Source organism: Pollicipes pollicipes, unplaced genomic scaffold (assembly GCF_011947565.3).
Source record: "Pollicipes pollicipes isolate AB1234 unplaced genomic scaffold, Ppol_2.1 Scaffold_7261;HRSCAF=8764_pilon_pilon_pilon, whole genome shotgun sequence".
NCBI lineage: Eukaryota > Metazoa > Arthropoda > Thecostraca > Pollicipedomorpha > Pollicipedidae > Pollicipes > Pollicipes pollicipes.
This window is the reverse complement of record NW_023597054.1, coordinates 49,871,427-49,891,416: the sequence shown is the minus strand read 5'-3', so window position 1 is coordinate 49,891,416 and position 19,990 is coordinate 49,871,427. Positions and strand designations below refer to the sequence as shown.

At 51.1% G+C, this 19,990-nt stretch overlaps 1 protein-coding gene across 1 annotated transcript in view; it reads right to left on the bottom strand.

The window, feature by feature from the left end:
* The window catches only part of LOC119111575 (growth hormone secretagogue receptor type 1), a 66,251-nt gene that overhangs the window by 7,332 nt on the left and 38,929 nt on the right, over window positions 1-19,990 (bottom strand). Inside the window, exon 2 of the mRNA XM_037235385.1 lies at window positions 11-191. Within this exon, the coding sequence (XP_037091280.1) occupies window positions 11-191 (181 nt within the window). The remainder of the gene's footprint in view (window positions 1-10; window positions 192-19,990) is intronic.

The following is a 19,990-nucleotide window of genomic DNA, read 5'->3' as shown; positions in this document are numbered from 1 at the left end:
CAGTACTGACCTGGACGTGACGAGTGCCGCCAGCCAGACGATCACGATGACCACCAGGGCGCGCATCTTGGTCCACGTGTAGCCAGCTCTCAACGGCTTGCAGATGGCATAGTAGCGCTCCATTGAGATGGCCATGATGGTCAGCACGGACACATTCACCACGAGCTGCTCCAGGAACGGCACCATCAGGCCTGCAACAAGGCCAGCACGGATTCAGTGACGGCAGGGTGTAGGGGACGACATCCTTGGGTAGGTGATGTGTCCAAGGTCAGCCCCAGTAACAAACCACCAAGGGCCCGGCACGCTCGGGTGTGGTACCAAAAGTCCGCCAGCATGGGCAAATGTAATAGTGGGGACGAGAGAAGGCGAGGTCAGATTGTTTGCGGACCGCAGTTGTACACACTCAAACAAATTCAACTCCAGATTGGTGTCCAGAGTGACCCCAGACCTTCGCACGCAACCACATCGAGCTTGGATACCTGTCCGAAGCGAGAGGCCACTGTTGCTTTTTTAAGTTCGGTAACCTTGTGTGACCTTTCAAAGGTCGTGGTGACCGAGATCATGCAAGACTTCTTTGATTTTTGCATTTGAAGAATCGATTACGCAAGGATTACGCCAAGCAGTATGCCCCCAACAAAATGTTGACGTGCGTCATTCTAGGTCAGTGACCTACCCTGACTTTTAAGAGGTCAATGTTAAGTGTATAATGCGTTTCCCGCTCTCAATAAATTGAAAATTAGCACCAGAAACTACCCAATACAGCAGGTTCTACAGGGATAAAAACAGGTTGGTTTTAACCTTGGTCTTACCTTGATATCTAAACTTAGATGAATGGAATTTGTTAATTCAATTATTGTATTGTCTAGGAAATTATCACAGAGATGTATGACTCCGTCTAACACTTCACTGTTGCATCACATTAAATGATTCTCTGGAGACTATCTTCACGGAATCCATGGCCTGACTTTGACCTGCCGTAGGTCCGTGACCTTACAAGATACATCTGAAGTTTTGATACAAAACGATCTGCTATTCAATTGTCTATATATTTACGAACTCTGGCGCGGCTACGTCTTGCCGTTCGGAAATCATTCCGAAAAAACTTCGCGGGAGTAAAATTGGCCCCCCTCCCAAGCGCGTGCTGAGCCCCGTCTACAAATTGCGACCAATGACATCGCAGGTAAATGCGTCACAACGTTTCTAAGGCCTTTGAGTACAGTCCCTTACGTGTGACGTAGCCACTTGTGATGTCATAAGTGAAAACATCAGGTAAGTATTTTGCCAGTGAAAGACTGTACCCAGGTGATGCTGAAAGTTTCGACCTGCCGCCTCGGAGAACAGCCATACCGTCTCCAGACCGCGCAGCCTACATCACCTGCCAAACAGCCCAAACCATCCATCACGCAGATCACATCACATACCCCTACATTTCACGTCAACTGCCCCGCAGCCCACATGACCTGCCTCGCAGCCCGCATCACCTGCCCCGCAACCCGCATCACCTGCCCCGCAGCCCCCGTCCGAGCAGCGGGGACCGCTGTGACCGACTTCTGGCGTGCGTATGGGTTTGCGCCCCGAGGCCCCGATTACGTGGCTCGTCAGCGGCTGTCAATTGGCAACTGGCCAAAAAGGCCAGGATGTAACGGGACAATCGCGCCACGGCGTTGCGTGAAAACATTAAACGGTTTCCGCGCCAATCGCCCGCTACGTTAAAATCCCTGTACTGGGGTGGTGGGTACCAGCTGTTTTAACAGGCCATGCCTGACAAGGACATTGATTTCAAATATATATCTGCGAGATATTTGATTAACTCCAAGAACCCCAAGCAACAGCTGGGTAGTTCCAGGCTTCTCCGGGTCCATCAGTCTGCACCACAAACATAGCTTCGAATGTCCAGGCCCACAGGCTACAAGACCAGCCTGGATGCTTTGAATGCGACTGTCGGATGAAATATGAATGCCGGCTTTCATGTTACACGGCTTGGGCATCAAGGCCGATAATTTACTGCGTAAGATGTCCTTTGATTCGCGAGCTGGATGAAAGAAGAATGATGCAATGAAGATGATCTTTGATGCAACCACCTACACGCAGGCAAGGGAAGGACGCGAGCACATTTCACACATCGTGCAGACCAAGGGCTTGAACCAACCAGATCAGGATGGTTTCACGCTAGGACCATGACGAGGCATCACAAACAATAAAACAAAGCGCCGTTGACGTTTTCACTAATAAGCAGATTATACCATCATTAATTTTTATCTGGCAAGGCGCAACAAAATGCGTCGAGTAAGACGCGCTGAGCACTTCACCATCAGCGGGCACTGAAGTGGGCAGCGGCGCCAGACGGGTTCTTCAGCTCATTTTCTCCAAACGTAATCCAAACGCGGCGATGTGGCATGCTTCCAAGGAGTTCCGTCATTATCATATGAGCGAGAAGTCATAACCGGCGGGTAACTGCAACTGTCATGACATCACGTTTGGTGCCGGAGAGCTAAAACGCCTGTTAGCAAGTGGCAACTCCCTGCAAAGGTTAAACGATTGCATGCAGCGTTGCAACGTTCGTAGGTCACGATTCGCCGGGCGGCCCAAGTCTCCCAGGATGCCCGTCAGGGAGGCGGCCGGGCCAGACGTGCCGAGAAGCCAGCCACGCGCGCGATCTGCTGCTGATAAATTCGCCGTGAGACAAAGCTCGTTAATTAATGTCCAATCTCCGGCGGAATGAGTCGGCAGCGGGCGGCTGATTTTCGGCCGCGGCGCTCTCTCGGTTCCGTAATCGGCGGCGCAGGCCCAGCGACGGCTGGAGGCCGACGGCACGCGCCGACGGCTCCGCCCTTATGACGCAGCATGCCACGCTCGTGCGACACCACGGGTCGACCTGCCAGGTCCAGCCAGGCTAAAAAAGGGCCCGCCGACGCTGAGAGGACTTATTAGAGCGGGCCAGCGCTGTGCTTCGAACAAAGCAAACGGCGTCGGCGCGCTCGAGCCCGTCCGGGCGCCATTGGAACTGGTGTTTATGCGTCAGCACGTGGTATTCGGAAGGATTGGCGGTACCTCTGGGACGCGATGAGGCAAGACACCAGACGCTGGAGCAGCTTGCGTTGAATCGAATGGCATTACACCACGGCAAACACTGTGTGCGGTCTTATCTTTTGCGTGTATCAATGCGCGCTCAAACAGTTGAAGCCTGGCATATAAAAAGAGGACGCAAGGTCTTCCCATCAGGAAGAAGTCAACACAGCTCATTAACTGCCATGTATTTTGGCTGGAAATGTTACAGCGGAATGCTCAGACCACATCGTGAATTGCCCAAGATCAGCAGGAAAAAATAAAGGAGGACGTCTATGAGAGAACAGTCATCTATTTCAGTAGCCTTAACATGTTTAGCAGCCTAGTAGCAACGTGACTGACGCACGAAGGTATGTAGCAAAGAAATGCGCATCAAGTCACAAATGTCAGATGGAACGGTCGGGAACGTGTTTGGTGTCTACAGAAAAGCTTCGATATTCCTTAGCACCCCTGCCCCAGTCGGGCTGCCACGCTTCCTATACAGACCTGTCACCGTAATAATCCGGTGCGAGGCAGATACTTCTAAGCGTAACTTTACGTTGCGCAGGTGTCTGGACAGGTTCCAGCGGCTGGCGGGTGGGAACCTTATCGGAACACGGAGCATGCCGCTTCGGTTCGATCCCGACGGTGGCCTCGAAAACTCACCGCCCCCACCCCGCACGGGTGTCCGATGGTTACACGAAGGTGCGTAGCCGACATTTGAGGGATTGGAGACGTGCTGGGAACGTTGCACGAGGATAATCAATTCAGTTTCCTCGTGGTGAAGAATGTCTCGAAATTTCACCTCTGCTCACATCCCATGTACCGTTGGGAACACTCAGCGTGCGCTCCGGCCACCGCTGGGGACCGCTGGGATATGTTGACAGCGTGCACCCCTTCCTCAACATCCCCTTCATTACATACGCTGCGTTCGTCATCTCATGAATATAACTGCGGCTGGCGTGGCACACATGCCGGCAAGTTTCGCAGAAAATGGGGCAGGCTGAGCGCGGCAACAATAAGCACAGCACCGTGCCTGTCTTGAGACTACGGCTGCTGTCCTGGCCGCAATCACTTCTTTTCAAGCCCAAATTAGTTGTAAGATAATTTCGAGCAATGCGACCACAGTATGGGACAAAAATGGCGTATCCTATTCAGCCATAACTCGGTGTCTGAGGAAAATCAGCCGACGTATTGCACATGGCGACCATCCCGCAGGCTGCCATCCTTGTAAGTGACTAAGTGCTTAAATACCATAAAATGGTTAGCACGTAACTGGTTAACTATGAATATCATTCCTTGTGAGAAGGGAATGAAGGTGCATCACAGAAACATGTAGCAAACATGAGTAAGCACTTCCGTTCCTTCGCATCGCTCGAAGAAACAGGCGTGCCGGTGTCTAATGGCATCCGTTGCCCAGAAAACTTGACGACTAATCCTAAGTCACCGTGCAATTCAGCAGAACCTCATAATTGGTATGTGCATCTCATCACTCACCAATATTCGCCCGCCGTGCCACGCGGCCAGACTGCGGCATGCCCATACTCGTGTTTCTGATACGGTACGCGGCGCTCTTCCGATTCCGCGCGCCCGCTCAGCGGCCTACCCATATCGCTCCACAGTCACGTGCCATGACACTTTTGACGCATGATCAATGGAAGCGATTGAACACCTGGGTACCCAGTATCACCTTGTCTTAACACCCTGGCTAACTGCCGCGCCTGTATCGATTCCGAATCGGAGACGCGTGAGCACGGTGTCGTGCACCTCTGCTCAGCTGGCGCCGAGCGCCAGCGCTGCCTGATGTGCCTTTCAAGAAGCTGGTCCGGCCTTCAGGCTCCCAGTATTCTGACCTTTCCAGGCAACTGAGCATGTGCTGAGGAGTGTTCCCAGATAGACATGGCTGAAACGGGTTTGTGGGACGATGATATATGCATGCAATTTATCCCGGCACTGACCGGGCTCCTCAGCGGCACACCATTGACCGGCGGGGCAGATTTGACCCCCCCCCCCCGCTTATCTCAAGAACGGCCTGGTCGAAGTCAAAAATTCAAAGTGCAATCGAGAGCGTGCGGTATTAGACCACACAAAAAACTTAGGCTCAAGCGGTGACCTCGGCGGTGAACAAGCGGTTGAGTCTATTTTCGCGCTGTTTTCGACCATTCAGTCCTGCCGTCCACGCAACCTGACACCCTTCAACCTCGTCGCCAGTCAGGGAACCGTCGGTTTGCGTGTGAAACTGATAACCGGCGCCAGTCGCCCTGTCGCCGCGCTGCTGCGGCAGACCTGGGCCTCGCCGCCCGCTACCCGCCGCCGCGGGCCCGGGCTCGCCTGGGCCCGGGCAGCATGAGGTATGACGCATTGTAAAACATAACTCAGCTATTTTTACCGATAATTGATAAAACTTTGGCACGGGTATCTTTTGCAGTCGTACCTAGGATGCGTTTACCACGTCCTCGCAATTTTGAGTCAGAGACATAGTCGTTGCTGTGTCACCCCAGCGTGGTGGCAAATATACGACCCGAGTATGTGAGACAAGGGAGCAGGGGTGAAAAAGCTTCTGATTTACCGGATATGATCGGTGACAGCAACTGACACTTTTGCGAATCAATTGATCACAAAATTGCGGAAATGGGACCAAATTTTAACAGACCAGACCGTATTATAACTTACTATCCCAGCTAAACGAAATCCAAAGCTTAGTATTGGTCTGGGTCGTTAACGCTTGCAACGTGAGCATGTGTAGAACACGTGACGAAACGGTGACGTTTCGCTGTATAAGCAAATCGAGCCACCAGTGCTTTCCCAATGTCCCTCAGATCAGTACATTTCACAGATTCTTAAGCCAAGATTCACTTCATATATTAAACAGCATAAAATACAAAATAACTAGCCTTATTACTAGTTGTAAAAATCGTGGGTGGCCACAGCATCTCGCGTCGAGCGTGGCCAGTTTGCTACACAGAGTTTTAAAGCGTCGTGCCATTTAAGACAGATGGGCTCGAATGTTCGCCAAGCGGTAATGAATTGGGTTGAGTGCGAGGCTTTGGGCTGCCGTTGATTGTGATCATGTCGTGAGAAGCTGACTGGCTAGAAGGACGTAGTCATTCGTCAGCGGCGCTGTGCTGCGTTTCCGAGGATTTAGCATGGAGGGTGTCCCAGGTAATAGCGCTCAAAAGCCTTTCCGATCTAGGAGGCTTGTTGGTTGAGGATCCCGAACTGTAGCTTTAAGGGTCCACGAAGGACATTCGAACGTGACATGTCCAGGATCCATCCGGGCCTTTCTGCTGCTGAGAGGAACAGCGGCTCTGAGGAAAGATGCAGAGCATCGCTGGTGTAGGCTTTCCACACAGCCCGTCGCACCTCAGATTTAGCGTTCTGACCGGTGGGCAGGCGTGGGACAAAACGCTTTTAATTAACATCATACTTCATATAGAGCTAAAGAAAGGTGCTAGGCATGCTCAAAAATGTAGTTTGTAGTTGCTATTAACGACACTGCATGGGTTTTGCACTCATTTGGTGGGATCATGTTAGGAAGTGCAAGGCCTGCACCGACAATACCAATGAATACGAAGATAGCGAAGGTCGCCAACGCTTCCAGCTAATTGCATGATGACGTCACAAAACCCAAAGTGATATTGCCTTCAGGTGCCTGCAGAACCATGCTATCTGTAAATGTGCGGCTGCAGTTTGTACGGCTGCAGGCTGTAAATGCAGTTTTGCAAAATACGTGGGGGCGAGGGAGGGGGTGCAGCGCAATAACAAAACATAGTTCAGTCTGCCTCCGAAATAAACTTCAAACAGTTTTCTCCCCAGATTTGACGCACTTTCTTTCCAGGGTTGGAAGCAGAGGCTTAGGTTCTCAAAATAAGTTTTGGGGGGTTGAACCCTTAAATGATGATCATTGAAAAATAGAGTAACATGAATGATCAAGATGTGAAACTACATCCATGGTTAGAAGGCACAATCCCCTCCCATTGAATAGGAAAGTACACGCCTCTAAATTTTATTAGATAAATCCCAGCCATCATTCCGTGTTTGATGGAACCAGGAAATGATAATTTGTGCAAATGATCTCCCGAAACAAAAATGTTGATGGTTATGCCGCATTGCATTTCATTTGTCTTTGTTTCATGATTTATCGCACGTAGAGTTATATTGAAACGGTTTCTAATACGCTCCAGGTAGCAATTCAGACGGTACAAAATTCCGTCGATGATAGAAAAGGCACCTTTTCACCCCTGAGAGGAGAGCAAAAGCATTCAAGCTCGCAGCATCCAAAGTCGCAACATCTTAAAATCATAGCATTCGGCGTGCATAACATCCAGCGTTGATGACGTCCAAATATGCACAGCTGTGGCAATGTCGGGTTAATATACAGTATTGGTTCGGATGTTGCTCGATAGAGAAACAACGCAGCCGAATTGACCCTATAGACCGTCGAGTGACGTCATACGCAAAGTGTTGACCAATTAAACCATTACGTTTGACATAATGTTTGACATAATGGTTTAAATGGCATTTGTATGTCAACGTTTTATTGACGCACGCAAGCTTCGCCGCGTCAGCACGCCTTTAATAGCAGGCGTGCTAAATAACAGCCCTCTATAAACCCCTCACCAAAATGAGCTTCACGTAACAAAAATAGACGCTTATCACCAAACCGAATGAATAAAAACCAAAAAATGAACATTTCAACGCCGACTGAGTTATTGTCACCAATATGGACATTTTCACTGCCGGTTCAATGAAGTCGTTAACCGTAACACCTACTTTATTTATCAAACACGCGACGGAGATGTCCAGAAAGAACATCACTGGCACAGGCACCTGCCGCGTTTTACAAGAACACAGCGTAGAGGTGGATATTTCATATTTTATTGGTATCATTACGACATAATGGGCACAAAATCATAATTTGTTTCTTTATTGTTGACATGCCATCAATGGCGTATATTACTACACCATCAGAGCCCCCGATTGTTGTCTTGAGCAGATGATCAGACATAGTTGCAATGTCGTTCTGTCATGATCATTTGGCAATATCTTGAAAAAGCATCACATGTTGAATAGGGCTGTTTTGACATCTTGAAAGCTTTTGTTTACAATTTACATGCAGTGTGAAACTCCACAATCATCCAGAACCATGAACTTCACAGTGGTGAACGCCGCCTCGCGCGCGCTAATCGTACAAGACCTTAGCAACACAGTCCAGTGCTGGCTGAAATGCTGACCGCATAATTTGGATTCGAAATTGATAAATTTGGTTGCGCGTAACATCCTGTTGGCCATGCACTTTCGCTCCTCAGTGCTATTTCCATTAATGCAGGTCCTGATAATTCACCAGATCATGTTTTTGAAATATTTTCGAAAGGCCGGACAAACCATTAACGTCAATCATCGCAAGCAATGTCTTGCCGCCGCCTGTCTGCACGAGTGGTGGTATGCAAACGACCGACTGTTTAACGGTCAACAGGTCAGGAGTCGGCCGCGCCGGGGTGCTGGCCATGGCCGCCGGCACGGACCGCCGCTCCGCCAGAGCGGCGCCTGTCCGACGCCGCTCCCCACGAGCCGGAGCGGCGGTCCTACCGGCGTTCTCGACGGGGCCGGGCGGAGGCGCCACTCCCCGCACGCCCAGGATGCACACCCCTCAGCCTGCGCGTTGTCACCTGTTGAGCAGCAGTGGACTGCAGGCAGTACTGCGACAGCGAATGTTCCAAATAGCCTCGCATTGTATTTAATGGCAAACGGCGAGGACACTTAGTAAGCCGCAGTTTTTATGAAATGCGCCCATGGGAAATGATAGTTCGCTATCCGAAGATGACGCATTGTATGTAACAAATGGAACGTTCGGTTAGAACGTAATTCTTGGCCGTCATAAAGTAATTATGAACTGTGTGCACTGTTGCCAGCAAAATTAATAACCAAGCGTTTCCAAACAGCCGACTTCCGGCACTTTGTCGGCTTCCAGAAAAAAATTGTTCAACAGCTGGCTTTCTGGTTTCCTGGAGCACCAATCAAAGCATGTAAGAGTGCCCATGGATAATCCATGGGGTCAAAGCGAACGCAGTCTGGGGTTTGCTTTATTTGAACCTTCACTTTGCATCTGTGCTAAGTTCAAAGTGAGACTTGCAGTGTTCTAAATGTGCCGCATATGCAGCGCGAATTAGAACATTCGCCGCGTTTGCCGTTGCCGTGCCGGCTGATCATAATAGGTCGTTTCGCTCGAAACACGATGGTGGTTATATCGCTTTTGTTTCCCTATCTCTTCTGAATGGAGCCCACTTTTCTCATCGCCACTGAAATGGTCCAATTATTAGCTATCTTATCCGAATTTGGCAGTCATCAGGTTCATCAAATAGACCCATGAAATCTTCGCCAGTTGGATGCATTACTGCTCATCTTAATTGAAGATTCAGAGCTCGTTGAAATAGCCTCGCACCAACCGAGTGCGAGGCCATCTGGTTTCTGGCTGCTGGAAACTTTGCTGCTGCTGCTGTTGCTGCTGCTGCTGCTATTGCCTGTTGTTGTTGCTGCTGTTGTTGCTGCTGTTACCGTTGCATAGCCATGATCTGCGTTTGACAGCCCATTGCTACTACTGCTGGGACGTCATCTGGCCGGGTTGCATCTGTTCCTGGACCACTATGCCGCTGGCCGGGTTACACTTTGTTATCCTACAATTTGTTCAAACCATATGGTTCTATCTGTTCGCCGTGGCATCTGTTCAGTGTTCTCCTGCTGGTGGCTTGCATTTATTTTCCGTGGATTGAGCCCGGCTAAGCTGGATATTTGGTGACCGGAGCGCATTCTTGTCTGTAACATTGTTTTTCAAGGAATGTTATGCCTCATAGGCACAGGAAGAAATGCAAACATATTTTACATGGTCACGTTGTTCCTCAAAAGAATGTAACAACATAAAGTCTTTCAACAAGTGAAAAGGTTCGCTTTATAAGGTAGCTAGCGCAAAACTTCCACTCAGCTTACTCAGAACCTTGCCGTGCTTGGTCTGGAAGTCCCTGGCCTGAAAAATTTGATGGCCGTCCGCCGTTTGGGGTTCTGTCGTCTTCTTCACAATTCGGAGCACAACATTAGCCGATTTGGCTGCGTTGTTTAGAGCCAGTTCGTGCAAGTAGCGCAATTAGATATTCCACAAAAATAAGTGAATGGATCCGTAGCGTACATATAACGTTCCTCACTTTGACACTGCTGGACACGCTCCTTTGGCGAACTTACCAAACATACCTTGCTTAGAATGAAATTGGTCTGAGCCTGCTAAGTGGATTCATTTTTGTACATTCCCCTTATATCTAAAAGCCAACAAGTGAGCGATATCGTCCAACGCTCTGTTGCGCGTAGCTGAGATGCCTGGTTACAAGAGACTGGATACGGCCTTATTAACACACATCAGCGTTGTTGCGGGTTACGTATAAATGTGTGCTGAGCACGCAACTTGAACATTGATGTCTGAGGCGCAATGTGCACCGCTTTTATTTCTTGATACTGTATTTGAGCGCTGAACTTCTCTGTGTGAGTGTCAAAGGTCGAGGATAAATGGCATATTTTGAACGCATTTGGTAAAAACTTGGCATGCGTCACTTCTTTTTCCCTTATATACACGAGCATAACACGACAGGCAGGAGTCAGTGACGGGTCAGAAGTGACGACGATGAACACCGTTGTCAAGACGATAGCGATACAGGCCTACCCGCCGTGTCTTCAAGTATTCGCGAACTAGGTAATTCACCACCTGTCAGCCTGAGCCATAGCCCAAGTTCAGAGCTCTCAGAGAAGCGCAATCCGACCCGCCCACCGCAACCCCCCCCCCCCCCCCCCTCCCTCCCCTCCGCCATCCCCGTCTGTCACACGTCAAACAATTCCTCTCGCTCGGAGGCCATAGCCAATCGTGACAAGCGACTGAAAGCAGCCAGCGGCGTCGCCTTGACGTGCGTCGGGCCAGGTTCACAGTACGTCTTCGGCGAGGCGTAGAGTTTGACGTCACTGGCCGCGACTCCATGGCATATTAGCCAGCACAAGGACTCACAGCGAAGCATACATCCATTTTATCTGAGAGGAGCGCGATTTAAATCTCATCATTTTAATGAAATGTGTGACGCAGTCGATTTGCCATCCCACAACAAGAAATGTGGAATTATATGCCTGCTGGTCTAAGTCATACATAATGGACCGCTGTACGATCGCACTCTCAAAGCGCCCGAAGACCACATAATTCATCTATATCATATTCTTGCTTGTAAGTCGACGTCAAAAAGGACTGACAGATCTGGAAGCCCTTAACTCAAGATATATGAAGCATGCTAAAAACAAATTGAGCTCCATTCGCGTAGCTCATGTTCGGAACAAATTGCCTGCTTGATTACAACGACCGACGAGTTCCGCCCAAAACGTTATTTGTTTTACAGCGGTCTCCTGCGCGGCAGCTGACACTGAGACGCCTGCTGGCTTCGGGCCTCTGCACCGCCGGCTGGGAGTCATTCAATAGGGACACATTCATCTCGAGTGGCGTATTCCCGCAGCGCAGTGTGAACGGCCAAAGGAGCCGTCGACACGCGATGGTCGGCGGGCCGGCCGGCGCGGTCGCCGATCGCGGGCCGCGATCGCGGGCCGCGGGCCGCGGCCGGCCGCTCCGCGCGGCGCGGACCTCTACCGGGGCTCAGAGTGAATAGAGGTGCACGTAGCTCGTTCCACGTGTGCAAAATGCACCCAAACTGTGTCGTCCGCTGGCGAAAGGGCATTGGGGGCCGCCTCGCCACCCGCTCTTAGTTGAGTTCATGTTACTGGCTGATTAGCACGTTATGGCAGCCTGCGGCGAAATCAATTACGAGGCATAGATTCACATACTTCGATAAATGCTGGCAGAGGACTTCTTAATTGTATCAACGACGTGACCGTTTCTTCCCGGGGCAGCTTGACGGTTCCATGCTGCAGGGAATGACTCATTTTTTCAGTGAGCTGACCTGCTAAAAATGCTTCATGAGCGTGTAAAAGACTGAAAACGCTAAAGGATAGCCTCACAAATGCCAGATCACTGCGAGACCGTGCCAGAATGGAGGTTAAGAGAATGTTCTCATTATGAGATACTTGCAAGCAAGCATCAGGTTTGAATGAAACAGGCTCACTTATAACAATCGGTATGCTTTAAGTACTTAAGACTACTCTAAACACCACACTGTGCTCTGTTTTAGTTAATATGTTTTTTAATGCTCGTTGTTTGGATTGCGCCATCGCACCTTGCGTAGCATTGATCGAGAAACAGTTGACGGCCGTTATATCAGGAAATCGTGCTCACGAACGCCAGATATGAACGACGCGAACCACTATATTTGTCTCCGTCTTGATCGCCGCATGGCTTATAAAATGGCAGGGTTTGAATGACATCATTTTGACGTCGTGAATGCCAAGGTGGCTTTGAAATACTCTCCTTGAAACACTCTCCCCATTTTCGCGGATGTGCAGCTCAGAAACTACAGACGTTTAGGTCTTAAGAAGGGCAGTGCTGTATGCTGCACCGAAAGGCCTTCAAGATGACCATTTATCCCTTGGGTGAAATATCTTCACCGCCGACATGTTCCAGCGAGACCCAGCAATAAACAGCTATGTTACAGGTAAGTGTATGGAGCATATCCGCACTACACATTCAAGACTTTCTAGAGCATGGTACCGGCATTGTTTCGTTACCAGCCCGAGGGCATATGCACAGACCTAAAGCCGGCCGGGTTTGGCTGCTGTTGGTGATGGTGTGGGCCTGTAAACCGTGCAGTAAAGGCAAAAATGCCCTGGTGCCGGCAAGATGTCGACATGTCAGCCGTTATGGCTACCAGTCAGGTTTTCCGCCCCGCCGCAACTTCGCATGTCTAGCTTGCACACTACCAAATTGAAATGTGCGTGACCTGAAGACATTTCCTATTAGCGGGTGGTGCAATACATATGAACAATGTAATGTTTCGGATATGAGGGGCGTAATTACGATAGAACGATTAGCGAATTGCGTAAGCTGAAAGATCATTCATGCTGTGTTGGGTTAATGTAAACCGCGCAACGATGTTACGCTAAACGTAATCTTCGTCAAAGCATGCCCATGACTGCAACGTGTTAATAGCGCTGCAGTCTAAACCGGCCATCGTCGTCATTTCCGAATGCAAGCACCACGGAGACGTGCTAGCATTTAAATCCATGCGAACACAAGAGAGCTCGATTCCAGAGGTGAGTCCAGTGCCTGTCCAAGTTAGCCATCGCGTCAATGACTCATCGCGTGCTTGACCGGAACTGAGCCGTGCAATCCACGCGCATTGATCAATAGTACCGCGGACCCACGAGATGTCATGATCGATTGAGAGTACTTCCCTGACCGCGTTGCTATGTATCGTAGCATGCACTGACAGCGTACGATCCCTCCCTTGGCCAACGCAAATAACTGGCGAAAGGTCGGGGAGAAGTGTATGCATCATCGCCCCTCAGATGCCGCCCGCAAAAAATGCGTTCTGCCGCATTAGGCGACGAGTCCAAAATAATAACAATTGGATGCGGGTTCGGGTGCGAGCGTACAACCAGATGTCGCGTGTAAGCTGTTGTACAAGTTTAGCGCGGGTCTCTCAGACTGGGAACACGTCCGTGCTGCACTGCACGAAGCACTCGCATCCATCCCAATTTAGAGGCCCCTACGAACTGTTTCTAAATTTGCGCACTAATTAACTCACGCCGTGATTGGGGTTCGATACGGCCCCCTCCCGCCTCAGGTTTTTTTTAGACACCTCTTCGGCGGGTGTCGCGATCGCTCCCAAATTTTCAGCAGTCTATGGGGCATCCATTGCACGTGTTTTGACACTAACAATCTGTTCCTAGCTTCTCTGGTTTCGTTACAGTAGTACTTTTCTGCGAATCCTGCACTACGATCTACAGCCTGCGCGGGTTGTCGGGGCGGCAAACGACGAATGCCACGGAACGCACGGTGTTCCAACATTGTGACATTAAGGGAGCTCCATATCTTACATATGATGCCCAAACACCCAAAAAATATACACCAGGGTACTAAGAACTGAATGCGAAATACGCCCGTGTATACTTTGTGTCACCATGAGGCATGGTCTCGTATGTACGATGTAAGTCTGGAGAAGTGCGATTTCCCGAAAATTTGACCTTTCACATGGCATAACGGACGCAGTTATTGGTCAAACAACATAAAAGGTAGCACCAAATCGCAAAATATCTTTGAAAAAAAATCCAACTGGTGTTTTTGGCAAAGCCGTATTTTTATTATTATGAAACGCCAGGGCGTCGCATCGATCCATATCACTCGTATTATGAAAAAGCATGATAACGGCGGAGGCCCAACTTCTGCTCGTCTTGAATCTCCCGAGCCTTGGTTTGATGAGTTAAGGAACTCTTCGGTTGAAAGGCGTCAGTTCGTTAGAGGCCATGGGACCATCACCGCGGGGCAGGCGACACAGACAAGGATGAAATTAAGAGTGGAGGCCCGAACCACTCAACTCTTGTCCGCTTCCATCTCCACCCAAGCCCTAGGGATCGGAGTCCGCTTAGATAAGCGCTCGGTACCTGCTCACGCAGCTCTCTGTGAGCGGGCGTACGGGCGAGGTCGCAGGCCCCTGCCGTGGAGACAGCCAGCGGATACCTGCAGGTGACCTGGCTTAACCTCCCCGACCACCCGCGACTGAGCCGCGGTCTTTGGCAAAGCTTTTCTTAGCCGCGCCAGCTTGAGCCGCCCGAACCGCTCCGAATCAAGAGGGCTTGGACGAGCCGCCCAACGACCTCCGCGCCTGAGCAAAAGCGCCGCCATCGGCATGACCGCATGTCGCACGTGACCAGGAAACGACTCGACCTATGGTCCGTTTTCTGTGTGAATTGTTGGCGGCTCGCTTGCCGTTTCCGTGCAGAGAACGGCGCTGGAATGTGTTACGGGCGGCCGTGGTCGGCGGCGGAGGCGGCGGAGGCGGCCGGTCACGACCTCCGGCGAGCGGGCACGTCCCACTCGTGTGGTCCATCTGGTAGCTGCTGAGGGGGCGGCGCGCCGCCGCCGAGCAGTGACACGAGCGCGGCGGCCGCTGACAGGCGCAACACGGCCCGCCGGCCCGCAGGGAGCTGGGCACGCGCTCATGAACATCGTCCGCGAACCTCCAGAGACAACGGCCGGACGCCGTCCCGGGCGGCGGCGGCGGCCGGGCCAGGCGGGCTTTTTGCAGGCGGCAGCCACCTGTCGCGGCCTCTCAGACGGAGTTTATCAGCAGATGTCCGAGTTTTTGTGCGCGACGAGTCGCTCCGAGTAACGACGGTCCGGGAGGAGGCCGAAGGGAATACCAGCATCCAGGGTCCATGGGAGGTGAGGCGCGGTAACAGAGATGTAGGAGTCAGATCCTAAAAACCACACACAACGCGCTGAGCTTAGACCCAAATTACAACGAACGAGGCGTTGAGGGGACGAGATTCAAAATTATGGCACACATGGCGCTGAGGGGAGAAGATCCAAAATACGACAAAAAAGGGGGGGCCAAGGGGGCGAGAATCTAATGCCCAAATTACAGCTCACGGACGCTGAGAGAAGCCCCTTGTTATATAAGCCCCATTCCAACAGTGAACGGACTGGTGCCTATGCATGATAGTGGTACCAATGTCGTTTACTTCAGCACCGAATCGGGAACACGTTAATCAGCGTGGTACGACCGCCTCTGACTTCTTACGGTCATGCATACCAATGGGCAGGACCTCTTGCGAGGAAACGGCACCTTAAGCTTCTGGAACAGTTAAGGAAGGTTATGTTCCGCTGTAGGGGTGTGGCGTTGGCAAGCAACTTGACCTGTGTTGAATGACGCAGGTCGGGAGAGGTTGCCGGGCGTTGGTTGTTCTGTGAAGGTGGAATCCGGGTCACCATATATGTCCTCGGTTCCAAAACGAATTTAAATCGACTTTGGAATTCAGCAATTTTTTTGTGCGAATTAAGGTAGAACCTAGCAGTATGGAAAACATGGAGAAATCCAAGTCAGAGTAGGCAAAAAGCTAGTTCTTCTACTGAAGGATGGTATGCGCAGCAAACAGAGAATTAAATGCTCTGTTTGCATGAAGCGTTGTTTGCATCTATGAGGAATTATGTCAATGTAGACACAAGCACCGGCCTCAGGAATCGGCCTCATCGGAAGCTATTCCGGAATTGGATCGCATACAATGGGTATATCTATATGAGATATACATATGACTACGTCACGTACAATGGAAGATGTATATTACGCATGCATATTTGGGATGCAGTCGAATCGCCCAAAACCTATGCTTCCCTGCCTCTGAGCCGCAGTTGGCGTCAGTCCTACGGCTGACGTCTGAGGTGGGGGTCGACCGCGCAGAAGGGAAGTCTGTCGTCTGTCTGTCCTGCCTGTCTGTCTGCCTGTCGAAGCCTGCCGAATGCAAGCGTTTTCCCCCGCACCCGGGGAGCTGTCGAGACCGGGCTCCGCTACCCGCGCGTGAGCACTCCCGCCTACCTCGACCGATCCAGCCCGCGCAAAACCAACCGGAGGCGGACCAGAACCAGACGACGCTCACGCTGGTGGGTGTCGTGGCCAGGCCACGGCTATTTTCCAGCCGTACAGGAATCGGCCACTGAGCGCAGGGACCACACCGCCTCGGACAGGGAGGCAGGCCCACCCGCCGGTAAGTGGGTCGGGGGTGCCGGCACCCCGCGGTCTTTTCCAGCCCACCACACAGCCCACACATAACACAACACACACACACACCACACACAGCACCACCAGCACACACACACATGACCGAGCCCCGCCATGGACGCATGAACGCACACGCATCGAACGCCACGCAGAATTGGACAAAGACGAGGGACGCCGCCGTCTCTCGGCCGCATGAGCCCCGCCGGCCTGGAGCATGCGGACTGGCCGCCAGCTGAGGGCAGTGCCCGACATCCTGCGCTGGCTTATTGCGGTGTCGGCGAGGCGGCACGGCGTCCCCGACCGGCAAGCCAGCGGCCGCACTATCGCCGTCCCCGGAGCCGGCGCCGAATGCTGATGAGCGTAATCACGCGTGTGCGCGTCAGGCGCTCTGTGCTGCCCGCCCGCCCGGAGAGGGTCGCGGTCCGGCCCGGGGGAGCCGCGGCGCACAAGCATCTCCCTCTGCCCACAGCATCTCCCTCTCTGCCCCAGCATCTCCCTCTGCCCCAGCATCTCCCTCTGCCACAGCGTCTCCTCTGCCCACTGCGGACTGCCGGCCAGTCCACGGGTAGCGCATGCTGGGTTCTCCTCCACAGCCGGACCAATGCGTCCGGTGTATGCGCCCGGTGGCGGTGGACTGGTTGAGGTCGGGACCGGGGATTATCTTCCTCTCGGTACGGCATTGCCTTGGTCGTAATTCGAATCCCCGTCTCGACCTTCGAGCCGGAGTTGGGACTGGGCCACCCGGGCCCCATCTCGGTCCTGCTTTGACCCTCAAGCCGGAGGAGTCGGACCAGACTTTGCGTTCGACTCGAGCTAAGTCGTGAATCGGCTCACGAACCAACTGATTTGGAGTGAGCCGCGGGCTAACTCGGCTCGCTAAGGACCAATCGAGCTTCAAGCCATGAGCTGAATCACATTCTTTCGTAAATTTCGTCAGCTGAATCATAAGCCAATCATTGCTGGCAATATCTGTCAGTGGGCCATGTGGTTCGAATTAAAATGGTAACATGAGGAAACACAGCACGCCCCGGGCAAACTGACAAAACCATTTCAGTGTTAGATGAACAGCATGCAGCACTAGTTGCAAAGCTTTTTGCTAAAATCAGCAGAAAGCTTGTTGTAATTGTTAAGCGGCAGGCCCACTTATAACTGATTCTTACCAAAAGTTTGCCAAAGTCTCATCCAGAAACCAGAGAATATTGCGTGGTACAGACATTCGTCATTCCTATATTCTTGCTAAAATCAGTGAGGAGGTTGTCCGCCTCATATAACATCTAAGGGGCTGGTCGTATTTTCCGTGATCAAATTGTCACAAACAATGAGCTAATCTATACCTGACCCCTCATTCATTACTTTACTAGGTGCAGACCGTCACTGTCAGGTTCATGCAGTCTTGCCTTCATTGCATTCTAAAGAAATAATGAGCCTGGGTCGAAGGTGTCAGGAAATTTATGCTAGCCTACAGCTGAGACTGAGAGAGCTGATTGGTAGCAAGTTACAAGAAAGGTATTGTTTGCCGCACTGACTAAGCTAGGTTCAAGGGCTCAAACGTAACCTTGCTAATGGCTACTGGTACCTAGCTTTAATGCTATGCTATGCTATGACATACATACATACATACATACATACATATATATATATATATATATATATATATATAGATATATACATTACACAGCTACATGACCCATGAGTCATAGGGCAACAAGCCGAACCGAATCGGATCTTTGATTTTGCGAGTCGCGTAAGTCATAAGCCAAATGGTTCAACGGAAGCAATGAGTCTGACTGAGCTGAATCAAACCGCTTGGAAACGGCTATGAGTTAAAAAAAACTTAATCGGATCCCAAACACTGTGAGCCGGTCCTGAGCTGCCTAAAAAAAAGCTGAGTTGAACACAAGCCCGGTCCGGGACCGCCTCCGGCTGGGCCACGTCTTGGTCCCCATCTCACCGTCAGCTGGAGGGGGTCGGGACTGCCTCCTCTGGGTACCATCTCAGTCCTGGCGATCCGACAGGCCGCCTCCCGCCGCGGACGGCGCCGTATTCGGCCGCGCCGCGACGGCCGCGCCGCGGCGCATCATTTGTCACGTTCGAGCTGCGCCGTCGAGACGTGACGCGCCCGAGCTCCGCCGCCCTCCTGGCATCATCTGACTGCGAAATGCGAGATGCGGTGCATATCGCTACCTCCTGGCGGCTATTCCCAGCATGACAGCTGTAATGAATCACGCGAAATAGCATAATGATTGTGCATATTATTCATGCACACTGTCTACAGCCCAGTGCCAGTGCGAATTTATTGGCGGTCCTGAACGCCTATTGCTTGCATGGAAAAAACCATTAAGCTATTCAGCATGCAAATAATACAATGATCTGACACGATATGCACATTTGCAGGAATGCAATATAAAGCCTGGGAGAACATAAATCACAGTATTGTACGCGTCAGCTATTTTATCAGGTCAAGCATGTGACTGCTCAGTGCCGTTATCAGAATAAATGGTACGATGACTTCATGTATACACCTATAGAGGACACAACAGCTAGGATGCAAACAGTTTCGCTGTTAGGATATTGCGATACGTCTGCTCACAATCAAATCACCTGGTGGCTGAGCAAAAGGAAGCGCTCTACATTTATTTGGAGGTTTGAACTGAAGTAGCCATCTTGAAGATCATTCGGTCCAGCTCACGACCCTTACCTCTTGAGATGCTGGTTTCTAACACACATGCCCGCGAAGATTTGCGGACAGTTTCGGGAGACTTTTTCAAGGTCCCCCAGGCATCCATGGTACCACAATAACGTTCTTCAAACCCTGCCGATGGAATTGACCAATCGATCAAGGCCAATTGCGATGCTCAAGGCCAGGCATACACAGTTGTCGAATCGCTCATATCTGGCCTTCCTGAACTTGATTTCCAGATCTTTCGTCCACAAAATGGCTTTCAAATCAACGTCGTGCAAGGTACGACGACGTAATCAATGACGTATTGAGGAGGATGTTTACTTATTTGAGACATTATGTTGTCTAGAACATACTTTGCCACTTTAAAGTACACCAACAGTTATAAATATGCTTATTTCATCACATCTGATTGCTTTCCTCGAATATCTTCAAATGTGGAACATCCCCTTTAGGGGCATGTAAACACCCTTGCAACGGACAGCTTCCGTGACGGGCGCTCGAGATTAATGACCGACCAAACTTGACACGAGAATGTGCACCTGGGCCGATCATGCTATGCACACTATGAGCCAATGAT